Source organism: Salmo salar, chromosome ssa20, assembly GCF_905237065.1.
Source record: "Salmo salar chromosome ssa20, Ssal_v3.1, whole genome shotgun sequence".
Classification (NCBI taxonomy): Eukaryota; Metazoa; Chordata; class Actinopteri; order Salmoniformes; family Salmonidae; genus Salmo; species Salmo salar.
In genome coordinates this window covers 64,633,957-64,657,224 of record NC_059461.1, presented here as the reverse complement: position 1 = coordinate 64,657,224, position 23,268 = coordinate 64,633,957, and the positions used below count along the sequence as shown (strand labels likewise).

The window sequence follows — 23,268 nt, the reverse complement described above, 5'->3', positions numbered from 1 at the left end:
TGTCAGGGGTCTAGCTGGCATTCCCAACATACAAATCAAATCAATTGGTCGCAAACACATATTTAGTAGATGTTATTGCAGGTGTAGCGAAATGATTGTGTTCCTAGCTCCAATAGTGCAGTAGTATCTAACAACATACAACAATACACACAAATCTAAAAGTAAAAGAATGGAATTAATACATATATATATATATATATATATACACACTGCTCAAAAAAATAAAGGGAACACTTAAACAACACAATGTAACTCCAAGTCAATCACACTTCTGTGAAATCAAACTGTCCACTTAGGAAGCAACACTGATTGACAATAAATTTCACATGCTGTTGTGCAAATGGAATAGACAACAGGTGGAAATTATAGGCAATTAGCAAGACACCCCCAATAAAGGAGTGGTTCTGCAGGTGGTGACCACAGACCACTTCTCGGTTCCAATGCTACCTGGCTGATGTTTTGGTCACTTTTGAATGCTGGCGGTGCTTTCACTCTAGTGGTAGCATGAGACGGAGTCTACAACCCACACAAGTGGCTCAGGTAGTGCAGCTCATCCAGGATGGCACATCAATGCGAGCTGTGGCAAGAAGGTTTGCTGTGTCTGTCAGCGTAGTGTCCAGAGCATGGAGGCGCTACCAGGAGACAGGCCAGTACATCTGGAGACGTGGAGGAGGCCGTAGGAGGGCAACAACCCAGCAGCAGGACCGCTACCTCCGCCTTTGTGCAAGGAGGAGCAGAAGGAGCACTGCCAGAGCCCTGCAAAATGACCTCCAGCAGGCCACAAATGTGCATGTGTCTGCTCAAACGGTCAGAAACAGACTCAATGATAGTGGTATGAGGGCCCGACGTCCACAGGTGGGGGTTGTGCTTACAGCCCAACACAGTGCAGGACGTTTGGCATTTGCCAGAGAACACCAAGATTGGCAAATTCGCCACTGGCGCCCTGTGCTCTTCACAGATGAAAGCAGGTTCACACTGAGCACATGTGACGCCGTGGAGAACGTTCTGCTGCCTGCAACATCCTCCAGCATGACCGGTTTGGTAGTGGGTCAGTCATGGTGTGGGGTGGCATTTCTTTGGGGGGCCGCACAGCCCTCCATGTGCTCGCCAGAGGTAGCCTGACTGCCATTAGGTACCGAGATGAGATCCTCAGACCCCTTGTGAGACCATATGCTGGTGCGGTTGGCCCTGGGTTCCTCCTAATGCAAGACAATGCTAGACCTCATGTGGCTGGAGTGTGTCAGCAGTTCCTGCAAGAGGATGGCATTGATGCTATGGACTGGCCTGCCCGTTCCCCAGACCTGAATCCAATTGAGCACATCTGGGACATCATGTCTCGCTCCATCCACCAACGCCACGTTGCACCACAGACTGTCCAGGAGTTGGCGGATGCTTTAGTCCAGGTCTGGGAGGAGATCCCTCAGGAGACCATCCGCCACTTCATCAGGAGCATGCCCAGGCGTTGTAGGGAGGTCATACAGGCACGTGGAGGCCACACACACACTACTGAGCCTCATTTTGACTTGTTTTAAGGACATTACATCAAAGTTGGATCAGCCTGTAGTGTGGTTTTCCACTTTAATTTTGAGTGTGACTCCAAATCGAGACCTCCATGGGTTGATAAATTGGATTTCCATTGATTATTTTTGTGTGATTTTGTTGTCAGCACATTCAACTATGTAAAGAAAAAAGTATTTAATAAGATTATTTCATTCATTCAGATCTAGGATGTGTTATTTTAGTGTTCCCTTTATTTTTTTGAGCAGTGTATATACAGTAGCAGTCAAAAGTTTGGACACACCTACTCATTCAAGGATTTTTCTTTATTGTTACTATTTTGTACACTGTAGAATAATAGTGAAGACGTCAAAACTATGAAATAACACATATGGAATCACGTAGTAACCAAAAAAGTGTTAAATCAAAATATATTTGAGATTTTAGGTTCTTCAAAGTAGCCAACCTTTGCCTTGATGACAGCTTTGCACACTCTTGGCATTCTCTCAACCAGCCTCATGAGGATCAGCAAAGTGGAGATGTTGTTTCCTACCTTCACCACCTGGGGGCGGCCGGTAAGGAAGTCCAGGACCCAATTACACAGGGCGGGGTCGAGACCCAGGGCCTCAAGCTTAATGATGAGCTTGGAGGGTACTATGGTGTTGAATGCTGAGCTATAGTCAATGAACAGCATTCTTACATTGGTATTCCTCTTGTCCAGATGGGATAGGGCAGTGTGCAGTGTCATGGCGAATGCATCGTCTGTGGACCTATTGGGGCAGTATGCAAATTGAAGTGGGTCAAGGGTGACAGGTAAGGTGGAGGTGATAGGATCCTTGACTCGTCTCTCAAAGCACTTCATGATGACAGAAGTGAGTGCTACGGGGCGATAGTCATTCAGTTCAGTTACCTTTGCCCTCTTGGGTACAGGAACAATGGTGGCCATCTTGAAGCATGTGTGGACAGCAGACTGGGATAGGGAGAGATTGAATATGTCCATAAACACACCAGCCAGCTGGGCCGGCAGCCTTGCAAGGGTTACACGTCTAAATGTCTTACTCACATCGGCCATAGAGAAGGAAAGCCCACAGTCCTTGGTAGTGGGCCACGTCGGTGCCACTGTGTTATCCTCAAAGCGGGAAAAGAAGGTGTTTAGTTTGTCTGGAAGCAAGATGGTGTCTGATTTTCTTTTTGCATTCCGTGATTGTCTGTAGACCCTGCCACATTCGTCTCGTGTCTGAGCCTTTGAATTTTGACTCCACTTTGTCCCTATACTGACATTTTGCTTGTTTGATTGCCTTGCGGAGGGAATAACTACACTGTTTGTATTCAACCATATTCCCGGTTTTCTTTTTCATGGTTAACTGCGGTGGTTCTCGTTTTCAGTTTTGCACCAATGCCGCCATCTATCCACGTTTTTTGGTTAGGGTAGGTTTTAATAGTCACAATGGGTACAACATCTCCTATGCACTTCCTTATAAACTCACTCACCGAATCAGCGTATAAATCTATATTATTCTCTGAGGCTACACGGAACATGTCCCAGTCCGCGTGATCAAAACAATCTTGAAGGGTGGATTCCGATTGGTCAGACCAGCGTTGAATGGTCCTTGTCACTGGTACATCCTGTTTGAGTTTCTGCCTAAAGGAGGGGAGAAGCAAAATGGAGTCGTGGTCAGATTTGCCGAACGGAGGACGGGGGAGGGCCTTGTATGCATCGCGGAAGTTAGAGTAGCAGTGATCCAGTATTTTGCCAGCCCAGGTATTACAATCAATATGCTGATATAATTTAGGTAGCCTTGTTTTAAAATTTGCTTTGTTAAAATCCCCAGCTACAATAAACGCAGCCTCAGGATATATGGTTTCCAGTTTGCATAGAGTCCAGTGGAGTTCCTTGAGGGCCGTTGTGGTATCGGCTTGAGGGGAGATATACACAGCTGTGACAATAACCGACGAGAATTCTCTTGGGAGATAATACTGTCAACATTTGATTGTAAGGAACTCTATGTCAGGTGAACAGAAGGACTTGAGTTCCTGTATGATGTTACAATTACACCATGAGTCGTTAATCATGAAACATACACCCCCGCCCTTCTTCCCGGAGAGATGTTTATTCCCGTCGACGCGACGCACAAAGAATCCAGGTGGCTGTACCGACTCTGACAGCATGTCCCCAGAGAGCCATGTTTCCGTGAAACAGAGTATGCTACAATCACGGATGTCTCTCTGGAAAGCAACCCTTGTTATCTAGAGACTGTACATTAGTGAGTAATATACTCGGAAGTGGTGGGTGAAGTCTGACCAGAAGACCGCTCCGTTTACCTCTTCTGCGGCGACGTTGTTTTGGGTCAGCCTCTGGAATCAGTTAGAATGCCTTGGGTGGTTCGAACAAAGGATCCGCTTCGGGAATGTCACGTCCTGACCAGTAAAGGGGTTATTTGTTCTTGTAGTTTGGTCAGGACGTGGCAGGGGGTATTTGTTTTATGTGGTTCAGGGTGTGTTTGTGTATGTGTTCATGTAGAGGGGGTATTTGGTTTATATGGTTCGGGCTATGTATTTAGGTAGAGGGGTATTTGATTTATTAGTCCAGGGTTTTGGTTATTGTTCTATGTTAGTTTTTCTATGTTCTGTCTAGGTGTTTGTATTTCTATGTTTTGGTAATGGGGATTGGGGCCTTCAATTGGAGGCAGCTGTCTATCGTTGCCTCTGATTGAAGGTCCTATATTTAGGAGTGTTTTTGTCATAGGATTTTGTGGGAGATTGTTGCTGTGTATAGCTTTGTGCCTTACCGGCCTGTTCTTTGTCATCGTGGTTTTTTTGTATACGTTTTGGTTTTTCCTTCTTTGTCCTTTAATAAAAGAAGATGAGTATACATTTTCCCGCTGCGTCTTGGTCTAAACCCTACGACACTCGTGACAGGGAAAGTCGTATTCCTGGTCGTAGTGATGCTGCAGCATACATGATGTAATATGCCAGGGAGGTATGTATACTGTAGCTAAGAAAGTAATACTAAGTGTATGTTGTTAAGTAAGCTATTAGTAGCCCATGTGCCTCACCCTAATAATGTGGTATATTTCCCCATCTTAATGCCGCCTACTGTTCTGACTTGGTGGTGCACATGTTGCCTATGAGCTGTTTTAGAGAAATGTAATCATTGAATATTGTAAGAGCTTTCATTATCTGCTTATATGCCCCCTTTATTTATCCTACGGTTCTGACTTGGTGTACAGGGAGAACACTGTAAGAACAACCCATGTTCTGAATTCTGTCACTGTACTTTTCAAAAGTGCTAAACAAATAGTTATATTGACTAGGTCCATCCTAGCTCGCTCATTAATGTCTTGATCGAAATAACGGATTGCCACTTATCCGCTTGTCGTCCCCTTATGACATAGTCTGTACATCTTAATTGTCATTAGAAACCACATTTGTTTAACCTCTTGACGGTCGCCTAGGATAGGGGGCGCCACAGCGCATTTTGAAAAAAATGTGTGCCCATTTTAAATGGCCTACTACTCAAACTCAGAAGCTAGGATATGCATATAATTAATACTTGTGGATAGAAAACACCCTAAAGTTTCTAAAACTGTTTGAATGGTGTCTGTGAGTATAACAGAACTCATATGGCAGTCAAAACCCCGAGACAGATCGAAACAGGAAGTGGAATTCTGAATTGCGGACTCAACTTCATCACGTTGCCTATTAATCACACCGTGAGCTATGGTTCATTGAGCACTTCCTATTGCTTCCACTAGATGTCCCCAGTCTTTACAAAGTGATATGAGTCTCCTACTGTGAAAATTGACAGAATGACACGCTGTGGAACGTGGTCACACGGAGAGGGCCATCACCATTATGACGCCGGCACCCCTGGCTACCCTCCCCTTTCGAAACGTTTATAAAGACAATGCAATCGTCCCCCTTGAATCTTATTGGAGCTCTGGTTGAAAAAGGCCCTAAAGATTTATGTTATACAACGTTTGACATGTTTGAACGAACCTAAATAAGAAAAAAATGCATTTTGTTGAAAGAGTAGCCCCGCGCACGTCGGAACTTTTGGTGCAGCCTTCAGAACGCGCTAACAACAACAAGCTAATGGAACATAAAGGATGAACTTTTTCGAATGAAAATACATTTGTTGTGGACCTGGGAATCCTGGAAGTGCCTAAGGATGAAGATAATCAAAGGTAAGGGATTATTGACAATAGTATACAAGACTAGATTTGATATGCGATTGTTCCAAGATGGCGCTGACCTGTATTGCTAGCCTATTGTTCTGAGTATCGCATCCCCTTTTATCGCAAAGTGTGATTACCCAGTAAAGTTATTTTTAAATCTGGAATTACAGGTGCTTTCAAGAGATATTCATCTATAAATCTTAGAATGACAATATTACATTTTAAAAATGTTTTCGAATAGTAATTTAGTAAATTGTAGCGCTGTTTCATCGGAAGCTCTGGTTGAAAAAGCCCCTAAAGATTTATGTTATACAACGTTTGACATGTTTGAACGAACTTAAATATATGAAGAAGCTATTGGGACATAAATTATTAATTTTTCCGAACAAAACTACATTTGTTGTGGACCTGGGATCCCTGGAAGTGCCTTCTGATGAAGATAATCAAAGGTAAGGGAATATTTACAATAGTATACAAGAGTATATTTGTTATTAGATTGTTCCAAGATGGCGCTAATCTGTATCGCTAGCCTATTTTTCTGAGAATAGCATCCCCTTTTATTCCAAAGTGTGATTTTCCCAGTAAAGTTATTTTTAAATCTGGCAATGCGGGTGCTTTCACGAGATGTTAATCTATAATTCTTTGAATGACAATATTACATTTTAAAAATGTTTTCGAATAGTAATTTAGTAAATTGTAGTGCTGATTCACCGGATGCATTTGAGGGAAAATATTTTCTCAACGTCACGCGCCGATGTAAAATGCTGTTTTTATATATAAATATGAACATTATCAAACAAAAGAATGCATGTATTGTGTAACATGATGTCCTAGGAGTGTCATCTGATGATGATTGTCAAAGGTTAGTGCTGCATTTAGCTGTGTTTTGGTTATTTGTGATGCATGTGGTTGGTCGGAAAATGGCGATGTAGCTACTTTGACGATGTACTCTAACATAATCTAATCTTTTGCTTTTGCTGTAAAGCCTTTTTGAAATCGGACAATGTGGTTCGATTCAGGAGAGGTGTATCTATAAAACGATATAAAATAGTCCTATATTTGAGAAGAAAAAAATAAATGTTGTTATGGTTCGGTTATGAATGTGGCGATATGATTTTTCGCTGGATGTTGATCCCGCATGCGGGACGAGCGCTTCAAGAGGTTTTAAAAGGCAGTAAATGAGGTTGAATGAACTGTTTCGCTGCCAGACAAGGCTCTGCTGATAGCCAGGTGTAGCAGTGGTAAGGTGTTGGAACTGCTTCGGGACAGCTTTATGTAGGCCCTAACAGTTTGTGGCACCGTTTGTCACCGTTATAGTGCAATTAATGTAATGTTTAGTGTTGTGTAGTGGCACGCATCCCACTTTTTTTTTTTTGCCCCACCAAGATTTACATGTTAAAATCGCCACTGCAAAAAAACTCTCAGAAAGTGGGATATTGTCTGTATCCAGCAAAAAAAAAATATCCCCAAATAGTTCAAGTTGATACCCATCCCTCTGTCATCTAACAATGTTTTGGAGATGTTTGATGTGCATATTTTGGCAAGTGAAGTCCCCCCCACACTTCCCACCTGCAAAGTGCGCACAAGGACTGGGGCCAGCCAGAAATTAGGTGATTTCTATATGGTGGCATGGGAGAAAGAGAGGGAGACACTAGCAGGCATGATGCATGGCCCAGTGATTGCTTCTTCATCACTCTGTAAGGACTGCTTAAGACCCCCTTTTCTTAATACCCCATTGTCTTGCCCAATAGAGAAATTCAGCTGGGTTTGCATTGGCTGTTGGGGTAAACACTCGAGCTGTGTCCCAAAAAGCCCACTGTTCCCTATGTAATGCACTACTTTTGACCAGGGGCAATAGGGCTCTGGTCAAAAGTAGTGAACTTCATAGGGAATAGGGTGCCGTATGGGATGCAACCTAAAACTATAGACAGGGCTTATTAACCTGTTAGGGCTAGGGGGCAGTATTTGCACGGCTGGATAAAAAAAATGTACCCGATTTAATCTGGTTACTAATCCTACCCAGTAACTAGAATATGCATATACTTATTATATATGGATAGAAAACACTCTAAAGTTTCTAAAACTGTTTGAATGGTGTCTGTGAGTATAACAGAACTCATTTGGCAGGCAAAACCCTGAGACATTTTCTGACAGGAAGTGGATACCTGATGTGTTGTATTACCTTTAAACCTATCCCATTGAAAAACACAGGGGCTGAGGAATATTTTGGCACTTCCTATTGCTTCCACTAGATGTCACCAGCCTTTACAAAGTGTTTTGAGTCTTCTGGAGGGAGATCTGACCGAACAAGAGCCATGGAACGATGATGGCCCATTAGACACCTGGCGCGCGAGTTCATGTTGGGTACCCTCGTTCCACTACGTTATAAAAGAGTATGCATTCGTCCACCTTGAATATTATTCATGTTCTGGTTAAAAAGGCCCTAATGATTTATGCTATACAACGTTTGACATGTTTGAACGAACGTAAATATATTTTTTCCCCTCGTTCATGACGAGAAGTCCGGCTGGCTTAGATCATGTGCTAACAAGACGGAGATTTTTGGACATAAATGATGAGCTTTTTTGAACAAAACTACATTCGTTATGGACCTGTGATACCTGGAAGTGACATCTGATGAAGAGAATCAAAGGTAATGGATTATTTACATAGTATTTTCGATTTTAGATCTCCCCAACATGACGTCTAGTCTGTATCGCAACGCGTATTTTTCTGGGCGCAGTGCTCAGATTATTGCAAAGTGTGATTTCCCAGTAAGGTTATTTTTAAATCTGGCAAGTTGATTGCGTTCAAGAGATGTAAATCTATAATTCTTTAAATGACAATATAATATTTTACCAATGTTTTCTAATTTTAATTATTTAATTTGTGGTGTTGACTTGACTGCCGGTTATTGGAGGGAAACGATTTCCTCAACATCAATGCCATAGTAAAACGCTGTTTTTGGATATAAATATGAACTTGATAGAACTAAAAATGCATGCATTGTCTAACATAATGTCCTAGGAGTGTCATCTGATGGAGATTGTAAAAGGTTAGTGCATCATTTTAGCTGGTTTTATGGTTTTGGTGACCCTGTCTTTGAATTGACAAAACATTACACACAACTCTTGTAAATGTACTGTCCTAACATACTCTAAATTTATGCTTTCGCCGTAAAACCTTTTTGAAATCGTAAAACGTGGTTAGATTAAGGAGATGTTTATCTTTCAAAGGGTGTAAAATAGTTGTATGTTTGAAAAATTTGAATTTTGACATTTATTTGGATTCAAATTTGCCGCTCTTGAAATGCACCTGCTGTTGATGGAGTGCACCACGGGGGGGACGCTAGCGTCCCACCTAGCCCATAGAGGTTAACTGGGTGGCTCAGTGAGTCATCTGTTTTGAACCGCTGTTTTTGTTGCAGTCTCTAAACTGAGCCCCCCCACCACTGGGGGAATTCTGTAATATTAAAAAACGAAAAGCATTGTGCTGTTTTTCTACCATTGATGTGTCTCACTATCAAGGCTGTGGGATTTCTGAAGTATAATATGGATATAGTCAGTCTCCCGTTGGTTCAGTCAAAATGTTCTGGTGATCTACCTGTGCTGAGACTATAGAAAACGTGAATCTACATTACAGAGAGTCATTTGCATGAGTCTGCAGTACACTGAATTAGCTAATTTGGGAAATCACTTGTAAGATCAATTTGAAAAACATTTGAAAAACCCTCCATTCCATTTAACACTAACCAATATTTAATGAATGTGATTTAAGATGAAATACAGTTTTGATACAGTTGATGTGAGTTGATAAACATTGCCAGTCTGAATAAAGGGAAGCAGAGTGATGGAGAGGTAATTTTCAGAGAAGGTAGTTGAATTACTGTAGCTGCTTCCAGTAGGCATGCATGGATTTGCCTCTGGAAAAGGGCCTGTCAATCTTCAAAGACCAAAATATAACCAAGAGGGAGGGAGTTACGTAAGACCAAATAAATCCCTGGGGTTTGAAAATCCGAGCACTGAGATTAAATAAATAAATAAATAAAAATAGATAAATAAAACAAAAACAAACCATAAGAAAAAACTAAATTACTTGTGGGAGATTGTATTGACCGATAACAAGGAGGAAAATTCTAATTTTACAAATCAATACATGCAGCAGAGCATCAAGCCCTGTCTGCTTTCTATTAATCTAACCGAATGTACAAACACATAAATGGATGTTTGAATTTATTTGAATGATTCAAAACCCTCATTTGTGATTTGTTGTGTGAAATTCTTTGCTTAACAAAACAGTGTGAATGTGTGTGTGTAAGTTTGCGTTTTTTTGTGTTAGAGCGTGCATGCATGTCTTGGAGAGCGAGCAGCTCCGCAGTACTACAATAGGAGTTGGAGAGAGTTGAAAATATGTTCAGGGGGCATTAGAGCCCTCTCATGCCCCCAGTATGCCCTGTGTGTAACATACCTTGTGATTGGTCCATGTGTCCCAGGGTCTCGATCTGCTCCACCAGGTCGTTGGAGTTCCACTGACTCATCCCCAGGAGGATGGCACTCTTCCCCTCCAGCACATCTGCTAGGACACACAGGGAGGAGGGTTACAATCTGTCTGTTGAGACACACAGACACACAGGGAGGAGGGTTACAATCTGTCTGGGACACAGACACACAGGGAGGAGGGTTACAATCTGTCTGAGACACAGACACACAGGGAGGAGGGTTACAATCTGTCTGAGACACAGACACACAGGGAGGAGGGTTACAATCTGTCTGAGACACAGACACACAGGGAGGAGGGTTACAATCTGTCTGAGACACAGACACACAGGGAGGAGGGTTACAATCTGTCTGCTGGGACACACAGGGAGGAGGGTTACAATCTGTCTGCTGGGACACACAGGGAGGAGGGTTACAATCTGTCTGCTGGGACACACAGGGAGGAGGGTTACAATCTGTCTGCTGGGACACACAGGGAGGAGGGTTACAATCTGTCTGCTGGGACACACAGGGAGGAGGGTTACAATCTGTCTGCTGGGACACACAGGGAGGAGGGGTTACAATCTGTCTGCTGGGACACACAGGGAGGAGGGTTACAATCTGTCTGCTGGGACACACAGGGAGGAGGGTTACAATCTGTCTGCTGGGACACACAGGGAGGAGGGTTACAATCTGTCTGCCGGGACACACAGGGAGGAGGGTTACAATCTGTCTACCGGGACACACAGGGAGGAGGGTTACAATCTGTCTGCCGGGACACACAGGGAGGAGGGTTACAATCTGTCTGTTGAGACACACAGGGAGGAGGGTTACAATCTGTCTGTTGAGACACACAGGGAGGAGGGTTACAATCTGTCTGTTGAGACACACAGGGAGGAGGGTTACAATCTGTCTGCTGGGACACACAGGGAGGAGGGTTACAATCTGTCTGTTGAGACACACAGGGAGTAGGGTTACAATCTGTCTGAGACACACAGGGAGGAGGGTTACAATCTGTCTGTTGAGACACACAGGGAGGAGGGTTACAATCTGTCTGCTGGGACACACAGGGAGGAGGGTTACAATCTGTCTGTTGAGACACACAGGGAGGAGGGTTACAATCTGTCTGCTGAGACACACAGGGAGGAGGGTTACAATCTGTCTGCTGGGACACACAGGGAGGAGGGTTACAATCTGTCTGCTGGGACACACAGGGAGGAGGGTTACAATCTGTCTGTTGAGACACACAGGGAGGAGGGTTACAATCTGTCTGCTGGGACACACAGGGAGGAGGGTTACAATCTGTCTGCTGGGACACACAGGGAGGAGGGTTACAATCTGTCTGCTGGGACACACAGGGAGGAGGGTTACAATCTGTCTGTTGAGACACACAGGGAGGAGGGTTACAATCTGTCTGCTGGGACACACAGGGAGGAGGGTTACAATCTGTCTGCTGGGACACACAGGGAGGAGGGTTACAATCTGTCTGCTGGGACACACAGGGAGGAGGGTTACAATCTGTCTGTTGAGACACACAGGGAGGAGGGTTACAATCTGTCTGCTGGGACACACAGGGAGGAGGGTTACAATCTGTCTGCTGGGACACACAGGGAGGAGGGTTACAATCTGTCTGCTGGGACACACAGGGAGGAGGGTTACAATCTGTCTGTTGAGACACACAGGGAGGAGGGTTACAATCTGTCTGCTGGGACACACAGGGAGGAGGGTTACAATCTGTCTGCTGGGACACACAGGGAGGAGGGTTACAATCTGTCTGCTGGGACACACAGGGAGGAGGGTTACAATCTGTCTGCTGGGACACACAGGGAGGAGGGTTACAATCTGTCTGTTGAGACACACAGGGAGGAGGGTTACAATCTGTCTGAGACACACAGGGAGGAGGGTTACAATCTGTCTGCTGGGACACACAGGGAGGAGGGTTACAATCTGTCTGCTGGGACACACAGGGAGGAGGGTTACAATCTGTCTGCTGGGACACACAGGGAGGAGGGTTACAATCTTTCTGCTGGGACACACAGCGAGGAGGGTTACAATCTGTCTGAGACACAGACACACAGGGAGGAGGGTTACAATCTGTCTGCTGGGACACACAGGGAGGAGGGTTACAATCTGTCTGAGACACACAGGGAGGAGGGTTACAATCTGTCTGCTGGGACACACAGGGAGGAGGGTTACAATCTTTCTGCTGGGACACACAGGGAGGAGGGTTACAATCTGTCTGCTGAGACACACAGGGAGGAGGGTTACAATCTGTCTGCTGGGACACACAGGGAGGAGGGTTACAATCTTTCTGCTGGGACACACAGGGAGGAGGGTTACAATCTGTCTGTTGAGACACACAGGGAGGAGGGTTACAATCTGTCTGCTGGGACACACAGGGAGGAGGGTTACAATCTGTTTGCTGAGACACACAGGGAGGAGGGTTACAATCTGTCTGCTGGGACACACAGGGAGGAGGGTTACAATCTTTCTGCTGGGACACACAGGGAGGAGGGTTACAATCTGTCTGCTGGGACACACAGGGAGGAGGGTTACAATCTGTCTGTTGAGACACACAGGGAGGAGGGTTACAATCTGTCTGAGACACAGACACAGGGAGGAGGGTTACAATCTGTCTGAGGCCGGGACACACAGGGAGGAGGGTTACAATCTGTCTGCTGGGACACACAGGGAGGAGGGTTACAATCTGTCTGCTGGGACACACAGGGAGGAGGGTTACAATCTGTCTGCTGGGACACACACGGAGGAGGGTTACAATCTGTCTGCTGGGACACACACGGAGGAGGGTTACAATCTGTCTGCTGGGACACACAGGGAGGAGGGTTACAATCTGTCTGAGGCTGGGACACACAGGGAGGAGGGTTACAATCTGTCTGAGGCTGGGACACACAGGGAGGAGGGTTACAATCTGTCTGAGGCTGGGACACACAGGGAGGAGGGTTACAATCTGTCTGCCGGGACACACAGGGAGGAGGGTTACAATCTGTCTGAGGCTGGGACACACAGGGAGGAGGGTTACAATCTGTCTGCCGGGACACACAGGGAGGAGGGTTACAATCTGTCTGTTGAGACACACAGGGAGGAGGGTTACAATCTGTCTGAGACACAGACACAGGGCGGAGGGTTACAATCTGTCTGAGGCCAGGACACACAGGGAGGAGGGTTACAATCTGTCTGCCGGGACACACAGGGAGGAGGGTTAGAATCTGTCTGCTGGAACACACAGGGAGGAGGGTTACAATCTGTCTGCTGGGACACACAGGGAGGAGGGTTACAATCTGTCTGCTGGGACACACAGGGAGGAGGGTTACAATCTGTCTGTTGAGACACACAGGGAGGAGGGTTACAATCTGTCTGTTGAGACACACAGGGAGGAGGGTTACAATCTGTCTACTGGGGGACACAGGGAGGAGGGTTACAATCTGTCTGCTGGGGGACACAGGGAGGAGGGTTACAATCTGTCTGCTGGGACACACAGACACACAGGGAGGAGGGTTACAATCTGTCTGCTGGGGGACACAGGGAGGAGGGTTACAATCTGTCTGCTGGGACACACAGACACACAGGGAGGAGGGTTACAATCTGTCTGCTGGGACACACAGGGAGGAGGGTTACAATCTGTCTGCTGGGGGACACAGACACACAGGGAGGAAGATTTACATTTACATTTTAGTCATTTAGCAGACACTCTCATCCAGAGTATTTTACAAGAGCATTTGGGGTTAAGTGTCTTGGTTAAGGGCACATTGAAAGACTTTTCACCTAGTTTGCTCGACTAGGTGAACCAGCGACCTTTCGGGATACTGACGCACCATTACATTATCTTTCGGTTAATGGCGACCTGCCATCCACCATTATATTATCATAGAACCCAATCACATAGAAACTAATCACATAGTTGATGCTGAGAACTGAACCGATTATTTGGTTGGTTAACAAAGAGCAGGAGGGGAAATCTAGACACACACAGGAATAGACACAGGGACACTGGGACATATACACACAGAATCTACTGGGACACAGATACACAGAGAGCGGGGTTAGATGAATGGTTGCCACAAAAATTCCATATTTGATTCTGTCAATACAGGCATTTCCATACAGTTTATTTCTGTCCTTTGCTACATTTCGCCTAGTTTAGCCAAACCCAGACACAGCAGGTGTGGAAAGAGGCTACATCAGTGACACACGGCATGTAACTACCAATCAGAGGATTAACAGACTCCCATTGGACCGTCATCAGAGCCAGTTGAACTGACAGCGTGATGTGCTAATGATGAGCATGAGCCATGGTCAGAGTGGTTGTCTGCTGTGACGGTCGCTCTGGGCTGCTGCAGTCACAGTACCATGGTCAGAGTGGTTGTCTGCTGTGACGGTCGCTCTGGGCTGCTGCAGTCACAGTACCATGGTCAGAGTGGTTGTCTGCTGTGACGGTCGCTCTGGGCTGCTGCAGTCACAGTACCATGGTCAGAGTGGTTGTCTGCTGTGACGGTCGCTCTGGGCTGCTGCAGTCACAGTACCATGGTCAGAGTGGTTGTCTGCTGTGACGGTCGCTCTGGGCTGCTGCAGTCACAGTACCATGGTCAGAGTGGTTGTCTGCTGTGACGGTCGCTCTGGGCTGCTGCAGTCACAGTACCATGGTCAGAGTGGTTGTCTGCTGTGACGGTCGCTCTGGGCTGCTGCAGTCACAGTACCATGGTCAGAGTGGTTGTCTGCTGTGACGGTCGCTCTGGGCTGCTGCAGTCACAGTACCATGGTCAGAGTGGTTGTCTGCTGTGACGGTCGCTCTGGGCTGCTGCAGTCACAGTACCATGGTCAGAGTGGTTGTCTGCTGTGACGGTCGCTCTGGGCTGCTGCAGTCACAGTACCATGGTCAGAGTGGTTGTCTGCTGTGACGGTCGCTCTGGGCTGCTGCAGTCACAGTACCATGGTCAGAGTGGTTGTCTGCTGTGACGGTCGCTCTGGGCTGCTGCAGTCACAGTACCATGGTCAGAGTGGTTGTCTGCTGTGATCGTCACTCTGGCCTGCTGCAGTACCATGGTCAGATGGTAGTCCTTCATGGGCTGGCTCATAGAGACAGAGTGACACACCATGTCCAATACACTGCTCTCTCTCTCGCTCTCTCACACACACTCACACATGCCTGGCATCTCAGAGTGTCTGTGACACTGTTCTGCCAGGCCTGTCCACTACGATCACACTGAGAGGCCTACTGGTCACTGTCTGTCTCTTCAGCCCTTTATCTTCCTTCTCTGTCTGTCTCTGTCAACACACACACGGAAATACACAAAAATGTGTAGATGCATTTCAAACAAATTTACATAGGTATGAAAATACTGTACATTAACATGTGTAGATGCAGACAACACACACACAGATTTCAGCATCCAGATCCCAACAACACCCTGTAGGAGTTGAGAAAGGCCAGAGTTAAGACAGGAAGAGTCATTTCCCAGAGAGCAGCGCTGATGAGAGCAGCTTACAGCGACAACGGAAGAACACAATGCTTGTGAGGTGGAAACATGTTTAAAGTAGAGAGAAGAACAACGACTGTGAGGTGGAAACATCTTATGGATCAAATCCCATTAGCGGGATCAATTTGACAACATCCGGTGAAATTGCAGAGCGCAAAATAAATAAAAAAATATTTGAAATATTTAACTTTCATACAATCACAAGTGCAATAAACCAAATTAAAGCTTAACTTCTTGTTAATCCAGCCACCGTGTCAGATTTCAAAAATACTTTACGGTGAAAGCAAACCATGCGATTATCTGAGGACAGCACCCCATCAAACAAACACATGACAATCATATTTCAACCCGCCGGGCGCGACACAAAACTCAGAATTAACGATATAATTCATGCCTTACCTTTGAAGAGCTTCTTCTGTTGGCACTCCAATATGTCCCATAAACATCACAAATGGTCCTTTTGTTCGATTAATTCCATCGTTATATCTCCAAAATGTCAATTTATTTGGCGCGTTTGATTCAGAAAAACACCGGTTCCAACTCGCACAACATGACTACAAAATATCTAATAAGTTACCTGTAAACTTTGTCCAAACATTTCAAACAACTTTCCTAATCCAACTTTAGGTATTTTAAAACGTAAATAATCGATAAAATTTAAGACGGAATAAACTGCGTTCAATAGCAGATAAAATGAAAGTGGAGCAATCTTCAGGTCACACGCCTCAAACAAAACAGTCCACTTGGCTATACACCCAGAAAGGAAATGGCTACTTCTTAATTTCTCAAAAGAAAAACATCAACCAATTTCTAAAGACTGTTGACATCTAGTGGAAGCTATAGGAACTGCAAGCATATTTCTATTAAAACGGGCTTGCCATAGAAAGCCAATGGAAAATAGATTGACCTCAACAACAAAAAAATCCCTGGATGGATTGTGCTTGGGGATTCGCCAGCCAAATCAGTTCTGTTATACTCACAGACATTTTTCAACCAGTTTTAGAAACTTCAGAGTGTTTTCTATCCAAATCTACTAATAATATAATATGCATATCCTAGCTTCTGGGCCTGAGTAGCAGGCAGTTTACTTTGGGCACGCTTTTCATCTGGACATGAAAATACCGCCCCCTATCCCAAAGAGTTAACCTGTTAGGGCTAGGGGGCAGTATTGACACAGCCGGATAAAAAACGTACCCGATTTAATCTGGGTACTACTCCTGCCCAGTAACTAGAATATGCATATAATTATTGGCTTTGGATAGAAAACACCCTAAAGTTTCTAAAACTGTTTGAATGGTGTCTGTGAGTATAACAGAACTCATATGGCAGGCCAAAACCTGAGAAGATTTCATGCAGGAAGTGGCCTGTCTGAGAAGTAGTGTTTCATCTTGGCTATTTTTATTGAAGACTGAGGATCTTTGCAATAACGTGACACTTCCTACGGCTCCCATAGGCTCTCAGAGCCCGGGAAAAAGCTGAACGATATCGAGGCAGGCTCTGGCTGAAACACTTTACCGCTTTTGGCAAGTGGCCGCTCAGAGTACTATGGGCTTAGGCGCGTGCCCGAGTCGACCGAATGCTTTCTTTTCTTTTGTCTGTTTACCTAAACGCAGATTCCCGGTCGGAATATTATCGCTTTTTTATGAGAAAAATGGCATAAAAAATTGATTTTAAACAGCGGTTGACATGCTTCGAAGTACGGTAATGGAATATTTAGAATTTTTTGGTCACGAATTGCGCCATGCTCGCCACCCTTATTTACCCTTTCGGATAGTGTCTTGAACGCACGAACAAAATGCCGCTGTTTGGATATAACGATGGATTATTTTGAACCAAACCAACATTTGTTATTGAAGTAGAAGTCCTGGGAGTGCATTCTGATGAAGACAGCAAAGGTAATAACATTTTTCTTATAGTAAATCTGACTTTGATGAGTGCTAAACTTGCTGGGTGTCTAAATAGCTAGCCCTGTGATGCCGGGCTATCTACTGAGAATATTGCAAAATGTGCTTTCACATATCGAGTGCATAGAGGAGTTCTGTATCTATAATTCTTAAAATAATTGTTATGCTTTTTGTGAACGTTTATCGTGAGTAATTTAGTAAATTCACCGGCAGTGTTCGGTGGGAATGCTAGTCACATGCTAGTCACATGCTAATGTAAAAAGCTGGTTTTTGATATAAATATGAACTTGATTGAACAAAACATGCATGTATTGTATAACATAATGTCCTAGGGTTGTCATCTGATGAAGATCATCAAAGGTTAGTGCTACATTTAGCTGTGGTTTGGGTTTATGTGACATTATATGCTAGCTTGAAAAATGGGTGTCTGATTATTTCTGGCTGGGTACTCTGCTGACATAATCTAATGTTTTGCTTTCGTTGTAAAGCCTTTTTGAAATCGGACAGTGTGGTTAGATTAACGAGAGTCTTATCTTTAAAATGGTGTAAAATAGTCATATTTTTGAAAAATTGAAGGTTTTGCATTTCTAAGGTATTTGAATAACGCGCCACGGGATTACACTGGCTGTTGAGCGTCCCACCTAGCCCATAGAGGTTAAAGTAGAGAGAAGAACACAACGCCTGTGAGGTGGAAACATGTTTAAAGTAGAGAGAAGAACACAACGCCTGTGAGGTGGAAACATGTTTAAAGTAGAGAGAAGAACACAACGCCTGTGAGGTGTGAAACATGTATAAAGTAGAGAGAAGAACACAACGCCTGTGAGGTGTGAAACATGTTTAAAGTAGAGAGAAGAACACAACGCCTGTGAGGTGGAAACATGTTTAAAGTAGAGAGAAGAACACAACGCCTGTGAGGTGTGAAACATGTATAAAGTAGAGAGAAGAACACAACGCCTGTGAGGTGGAAACATGTTTAAAGTAGAGAGAAGAACACAATGACTGTGAGGTGTGAAACATGTTTAAAGTAGAGAGAAGAACACAACGCCAGTGAGGTGGAAACATGTTTAAAGTAGAGAGAAGAACACAACAGAAAGCCTGGTGCTCCGAGCAGAGGAAAGGAGATTTCAGCTATGCAAACAGATCAAATATACAAGCAGCCAGAACCAGATAACACAGACTAAATACAAGCCTCCACTGCCCTAGCCCAGCACCAAGAGGACCAGAAGGAAAGCCAAAATAAAGCAACATCTGATTCAGGGAAGGAATGAATGAAGGATGAGATTACCCTACAACTGACAGCCCTAGATGAGAAAGAAGAGAGTGGGAGGGATGCAGGAATGTCCTTCAACCAGACAGCACGGAGAGTTAGGGAGAGAAGAAAAGGAAGACATTGATAGTGTAGAGCAGGAGGTATATAGTCAGAACGGATGTAAACTCTGGATGACAATGATCACTATGTCAACAACATCATCCCAACATCATCCCGATGGCTCCCGTGTAGCGTAGCGGTCTAAGGCACTACATCTCAGTGCTAGAGGCGTCACTACAGACACCCTGGTTCGAATCCAGGCTGTATCACAACCGGCCGTGATTGGGAGACCCATAGGGTGGCTCACAATTGGCCCAGATTTGGCCAGTGTAGGCCGTCATTGTAAAGTTAAAGTTGCCTAGTTAAATAAAGGTTCAATTTTTTTTAAATTACATAAAAAAATCATGGTTGCAAACAGGACAGCACAAAAATACCCACTGCAGCCTAGCTACAGCGTATGATAATGGTTATTTATTTCGTGTGTTTTTTTAGGGGGTAGATAGATTCAGATAGATTGTGGCTTCCATCAATGTAATTATCTGCATCATTTCCAATCCCCCATATATTTTTTTGTAAATACAGTACATACAGCATATATTGTTTTTAATATATGTTCATTTATTATGTTCCCCTGCATTACCATCCCTCCTCTGACTGGAGTAAACTAATGGACAACAACTCTTAGGCTTCTGCTTCCAGCTTATACAGTGCCTTCAGAAAGTATTCAGACCCTTTGACTTTTTCCAAATTTTGTTACGTTACCGCCTTATTCTAAAATGGATTACATTTTTTTGAAATCCTCATCAATCTACACACAATACCCAATAATGACAAGGCAAAAACAAGTTTTTAGAAATGTTTTGAAGACGTTTTGAAGAAGCCACAGAGATGCCAAAACATTGGTAAATACCCAATAAATTACTGGGAGTTTATATATGGAGTGTGCGACTCTCTTCATGTTGACAGATGACTTGAAATTTAAACACAGCCAGCAGACACCATGCCACTGGTTAATTGTTTGTTGTCTCTTGACCCATGCTAGTCAGCGTTTCTCCTTTGCCAAGATAACCCATCCCCCTGGAATGGAGAGCACTCACTCAGAATGATGGGAGATTTTCATAGCTTGTGAAATATACAGAGTCATTGGTAAAAGGGGGGGGGTTGTATGGAGATATAAGTTGTCTGGTGTGCAAAGGGTGGAAAAGGTGCATCTCTCTATTGATCAGAGCGAAGTCTATTACTCCAATCCATCTTCATAAAGCTGAGAGCCAAGCACAGAGCCTTTGTTGATTCCTTTAGGTACATTAAAGGGATGAGGTGAGACCTAGTGAGTATGAACAGCACGTTAAGTCAAAACAGTGGCAGACTGTCACGTCCTGGCCAGTATAAGGTTAATTGTTTTGTAGTTTGGTCAGGACGTGGCAGAGGGTATTTGTTTTATGTGGTTCGGGGTGGTGTGTTTGTGTAAAGGGTGTTTGATTTAGTATTTCCGGGTTTTTGGTGGATGGTCTATGTGTTTGTATTCTATGGTTAGTCTAGTGTGTGTGTTTCTATGTTTGGTTAATTGGGGTTGGGACTCTCAGTTGAAGGCAGGTGTTGTCTATCTGCCTTTGATTGAGAGTCCTATATATTAGGGTGTGTTTGTGTGTGTGATTGGTGGGTGATTGTTCTGTGTTGAGCTTTGCTTTGACAGACTGTTTGTTAGTTGTTCGTTTTTTCGTTTTTGTTATTTTGTATGTTCATTTTTGAAGATAATTAAAAATCAAGATGAGCATTCACGTACCTGCTGCGTTTTGGTCCTCATTCACCGACGACAACCGTGACACAGACACAGCCATGCTATACAAACAGAGTATGATTTGTTTCTGTTTTCTAGAGGCTATCATGAATATTCCTACAGGACCTTGGTGGAGCCCACTTGCTTTAATTTACCACTGGGTAGAATGGAAAGAATGATATGAAAGCCAGATGAACACACAGCCTCTAAGGAGCAGCCAAACACCTCCCGAAGAGTCGGCCAGCCAGCCTCTTCAGTGAGTTCACAGCTGTGTCCCAAATGACATCCTAATTCCCTACATAGTGCACTACTTTTGACCAGATCCATATGAGCCCTGGTCAAAAGTAGTGCACTATATAGTGAATAGGGTGCCATTTTGGACATAACCAATGGGTTATCTCTTTAGCATATCAGAGAAGATATTTCTGACAGTTTAACACAATCTCATGGTTTTACTGGCCTGGAGCTTTATGATGTGGGTGACGGCATTAATCATCCAGGAGCTCATCGTGATGGCTTGGGTGGTATAATCCAGTACACTCCCACTCTCTCTCTCTTACTCACTCACTCCCTCTTCATTTCACTCTCAAACATTCCCTTCCCCCATTTCTCTCTATCCTCTCTCTCTCGCTGCATCCCTTATTCACTCACTCCCTCTCTCCCTCTTAATTTCACTCTCAAATGTTCTCTTCCCCCATTTCTCTCTATTTCTCTCTCTCTCTCTCTCTCTCTCTCTCTCTCTCTCTCTCTCTCTCGCTGTGTCCCTTATTCACTCACTCCCTCTCTCCCTCTTAATTTCACTCTCAAATGTTCTCTTCCCCCATTTCTCTCTATCCTCTCTCTCTCTCTCGCTGTGTCCCTTATTCACTCACTCCCTCTCTCCCTATTCATTTCACTCTCAAACGTTCTCTTCCCCCATTTCTCTCCTCTTTCGCTCTCTCTGTTTCCTCTTTCTCTCTGCCTGTCTCTTACTCCCTTCCTCCCTCTTCATTTCTCTCTCTCTCTCCCTCTCCCTAAAAGTAATACTATGTCAGGAGAAAACAAGTTGTCCTGACATTTAGAAGTACCTGAACAATACCAAATGACATGCTCCAAAGAATATAACTTTTAGAGCCATCCATCCCGCCTGTTAAGAGCAAGCCCATCCCTTTAATAGCCAGGACATTTTACCACCATTTTATTAGATTGCTCTGGTTTCTTTTTTAAAGATCCCATCCCCAAGAGGGCTTCTCTGCAGGACATTACATCTACATTCTCCAGGTCACCAGAGATTTTTTTAACAATTACTCTCCCTCTTGATATTTTCATGAATATACTACACTGATAACGCTGTTATGAACATAAAATATGGTTCAAAAAAAAAATTTCCGCGTAAGAGGTTTCATTTTTTTCATTGATTGAGATAGGGAAGCTTTCATCTAAGCTTGAAAGGTTTTTCCTGTCACACTTTAATGCTTCAAAAACACCAGGCTGGTGGCCACAAAGTTATTCCAATATTATGCATCAATCAAAGACTACCGGATGAGGCGCGATTGGTGAGCCGCAATGCTGCAAAGCACAGACCAATCAAAAGACTATAATGACATCTAGAGATGAAAAGCCTCGGAGAACAACTGGCTGGCACTTTCCCCAATTCAGCTGACAGCGGGCGCAAACATCTGGACTTTTCATTTAAATCCCCTGTTGTGTGGTGTGCCAGAAACCCCTAATTACATATGAATGAGAAATGTGTCTCATGAAAGATTGATGTGGAAACATGCAGGTAAATGAGTGTTGCCAGTTCATTCTGCAGCTACAATAACATCATACTCATTCTGTTGCAGAGGGGAAGGGACACAACACATTTCAATAATGCATTGTGAGTGGAGCTTTGTTCAAAAACTATCATACTTCCCATGGAGACAATAATACATACTGGGTCACTGAAAAAATACCCCCCATAATGATGAGAGAGAAAATTGCTTCAAAATACATATTGGTCCATTTTATCTGGTGCCATTTTCCAAATGGAGCCCCCCTCTTCCCTCTTCCCACTGTTTACTCTCCATGTTTTGCAGTAATTAAGCGTCTCTCTAAGCATGGGTATTTCATGCTGCAGTGAGAAATAGTGGCGGGAGAGATATGGGGATGCCAGGGTAAATCTGTTACACTTTATAAGCCATGCTATCTTTACCTTGGTGACTCTGCCAGTCAGATGGAATATATTTCTCAGCCAGCTCTGCTCTGTGACACAGCACAGTGATAAGAGATGCACAGCACGTCTCAAACATGACAACGAAATATGTGTGGAGATGTGTGAGTGTGTATAAACGGGTATGTGTGTATGTATACAAGCTGTATACTCCAGTCAGATTTGTTCATAGTTTGTCTGTGAATTTTGTTTAATTACACAGTGTGAATTCACACCGCTTAGGTGATAACACACACAAACACACACACACACACACAGAGACACACACACACAGCACAGACACACACACACAGCACAGACACACACACAGACACACACAGAGACACACACAGAGACACACACACATACAGACACACACACACAGAGACACACACACACACGCACACACGCAAACACAGAGACACACACACACACACACACACACAGAGACACACACACACAA

At 44.2% G+C, this 23,268-nt stretch overlaps 1 protein-coding gene across 4 annotated transcripts in view; it reads right to left on the bottom strand.

The window, feature by feature from the left end:
- The window catches only part of LOC106581175 (membrane-associated phosphatidylinositol transfer protein 3), a 129,560-nt gene that overhangs the window by 83,515 nt on the left and 22,777 nt on the right, over positions 1–23,268 (bottom strand). For 3 of the 4 annotated variants that reach the window (XR_001323032.2, XR_001323028.2, XM_014163053.2), the window contains exon 3: positions 10,143–10,250. Coding sequence is in view for 1 of the 4 variants with exons in the window: in XM_014163053.2 (XP_014018528.1) it covers positions 10,143–10,250 (108 nt within the window). In the remaining 3 variants the exon portion in view is untranslated. The remainder of the gene's footprint in view (positions 1–10,142; positions 10,251–23,268) is intronic. The other variant, XR_001323030.2, reaches the window with a different exon arrangement.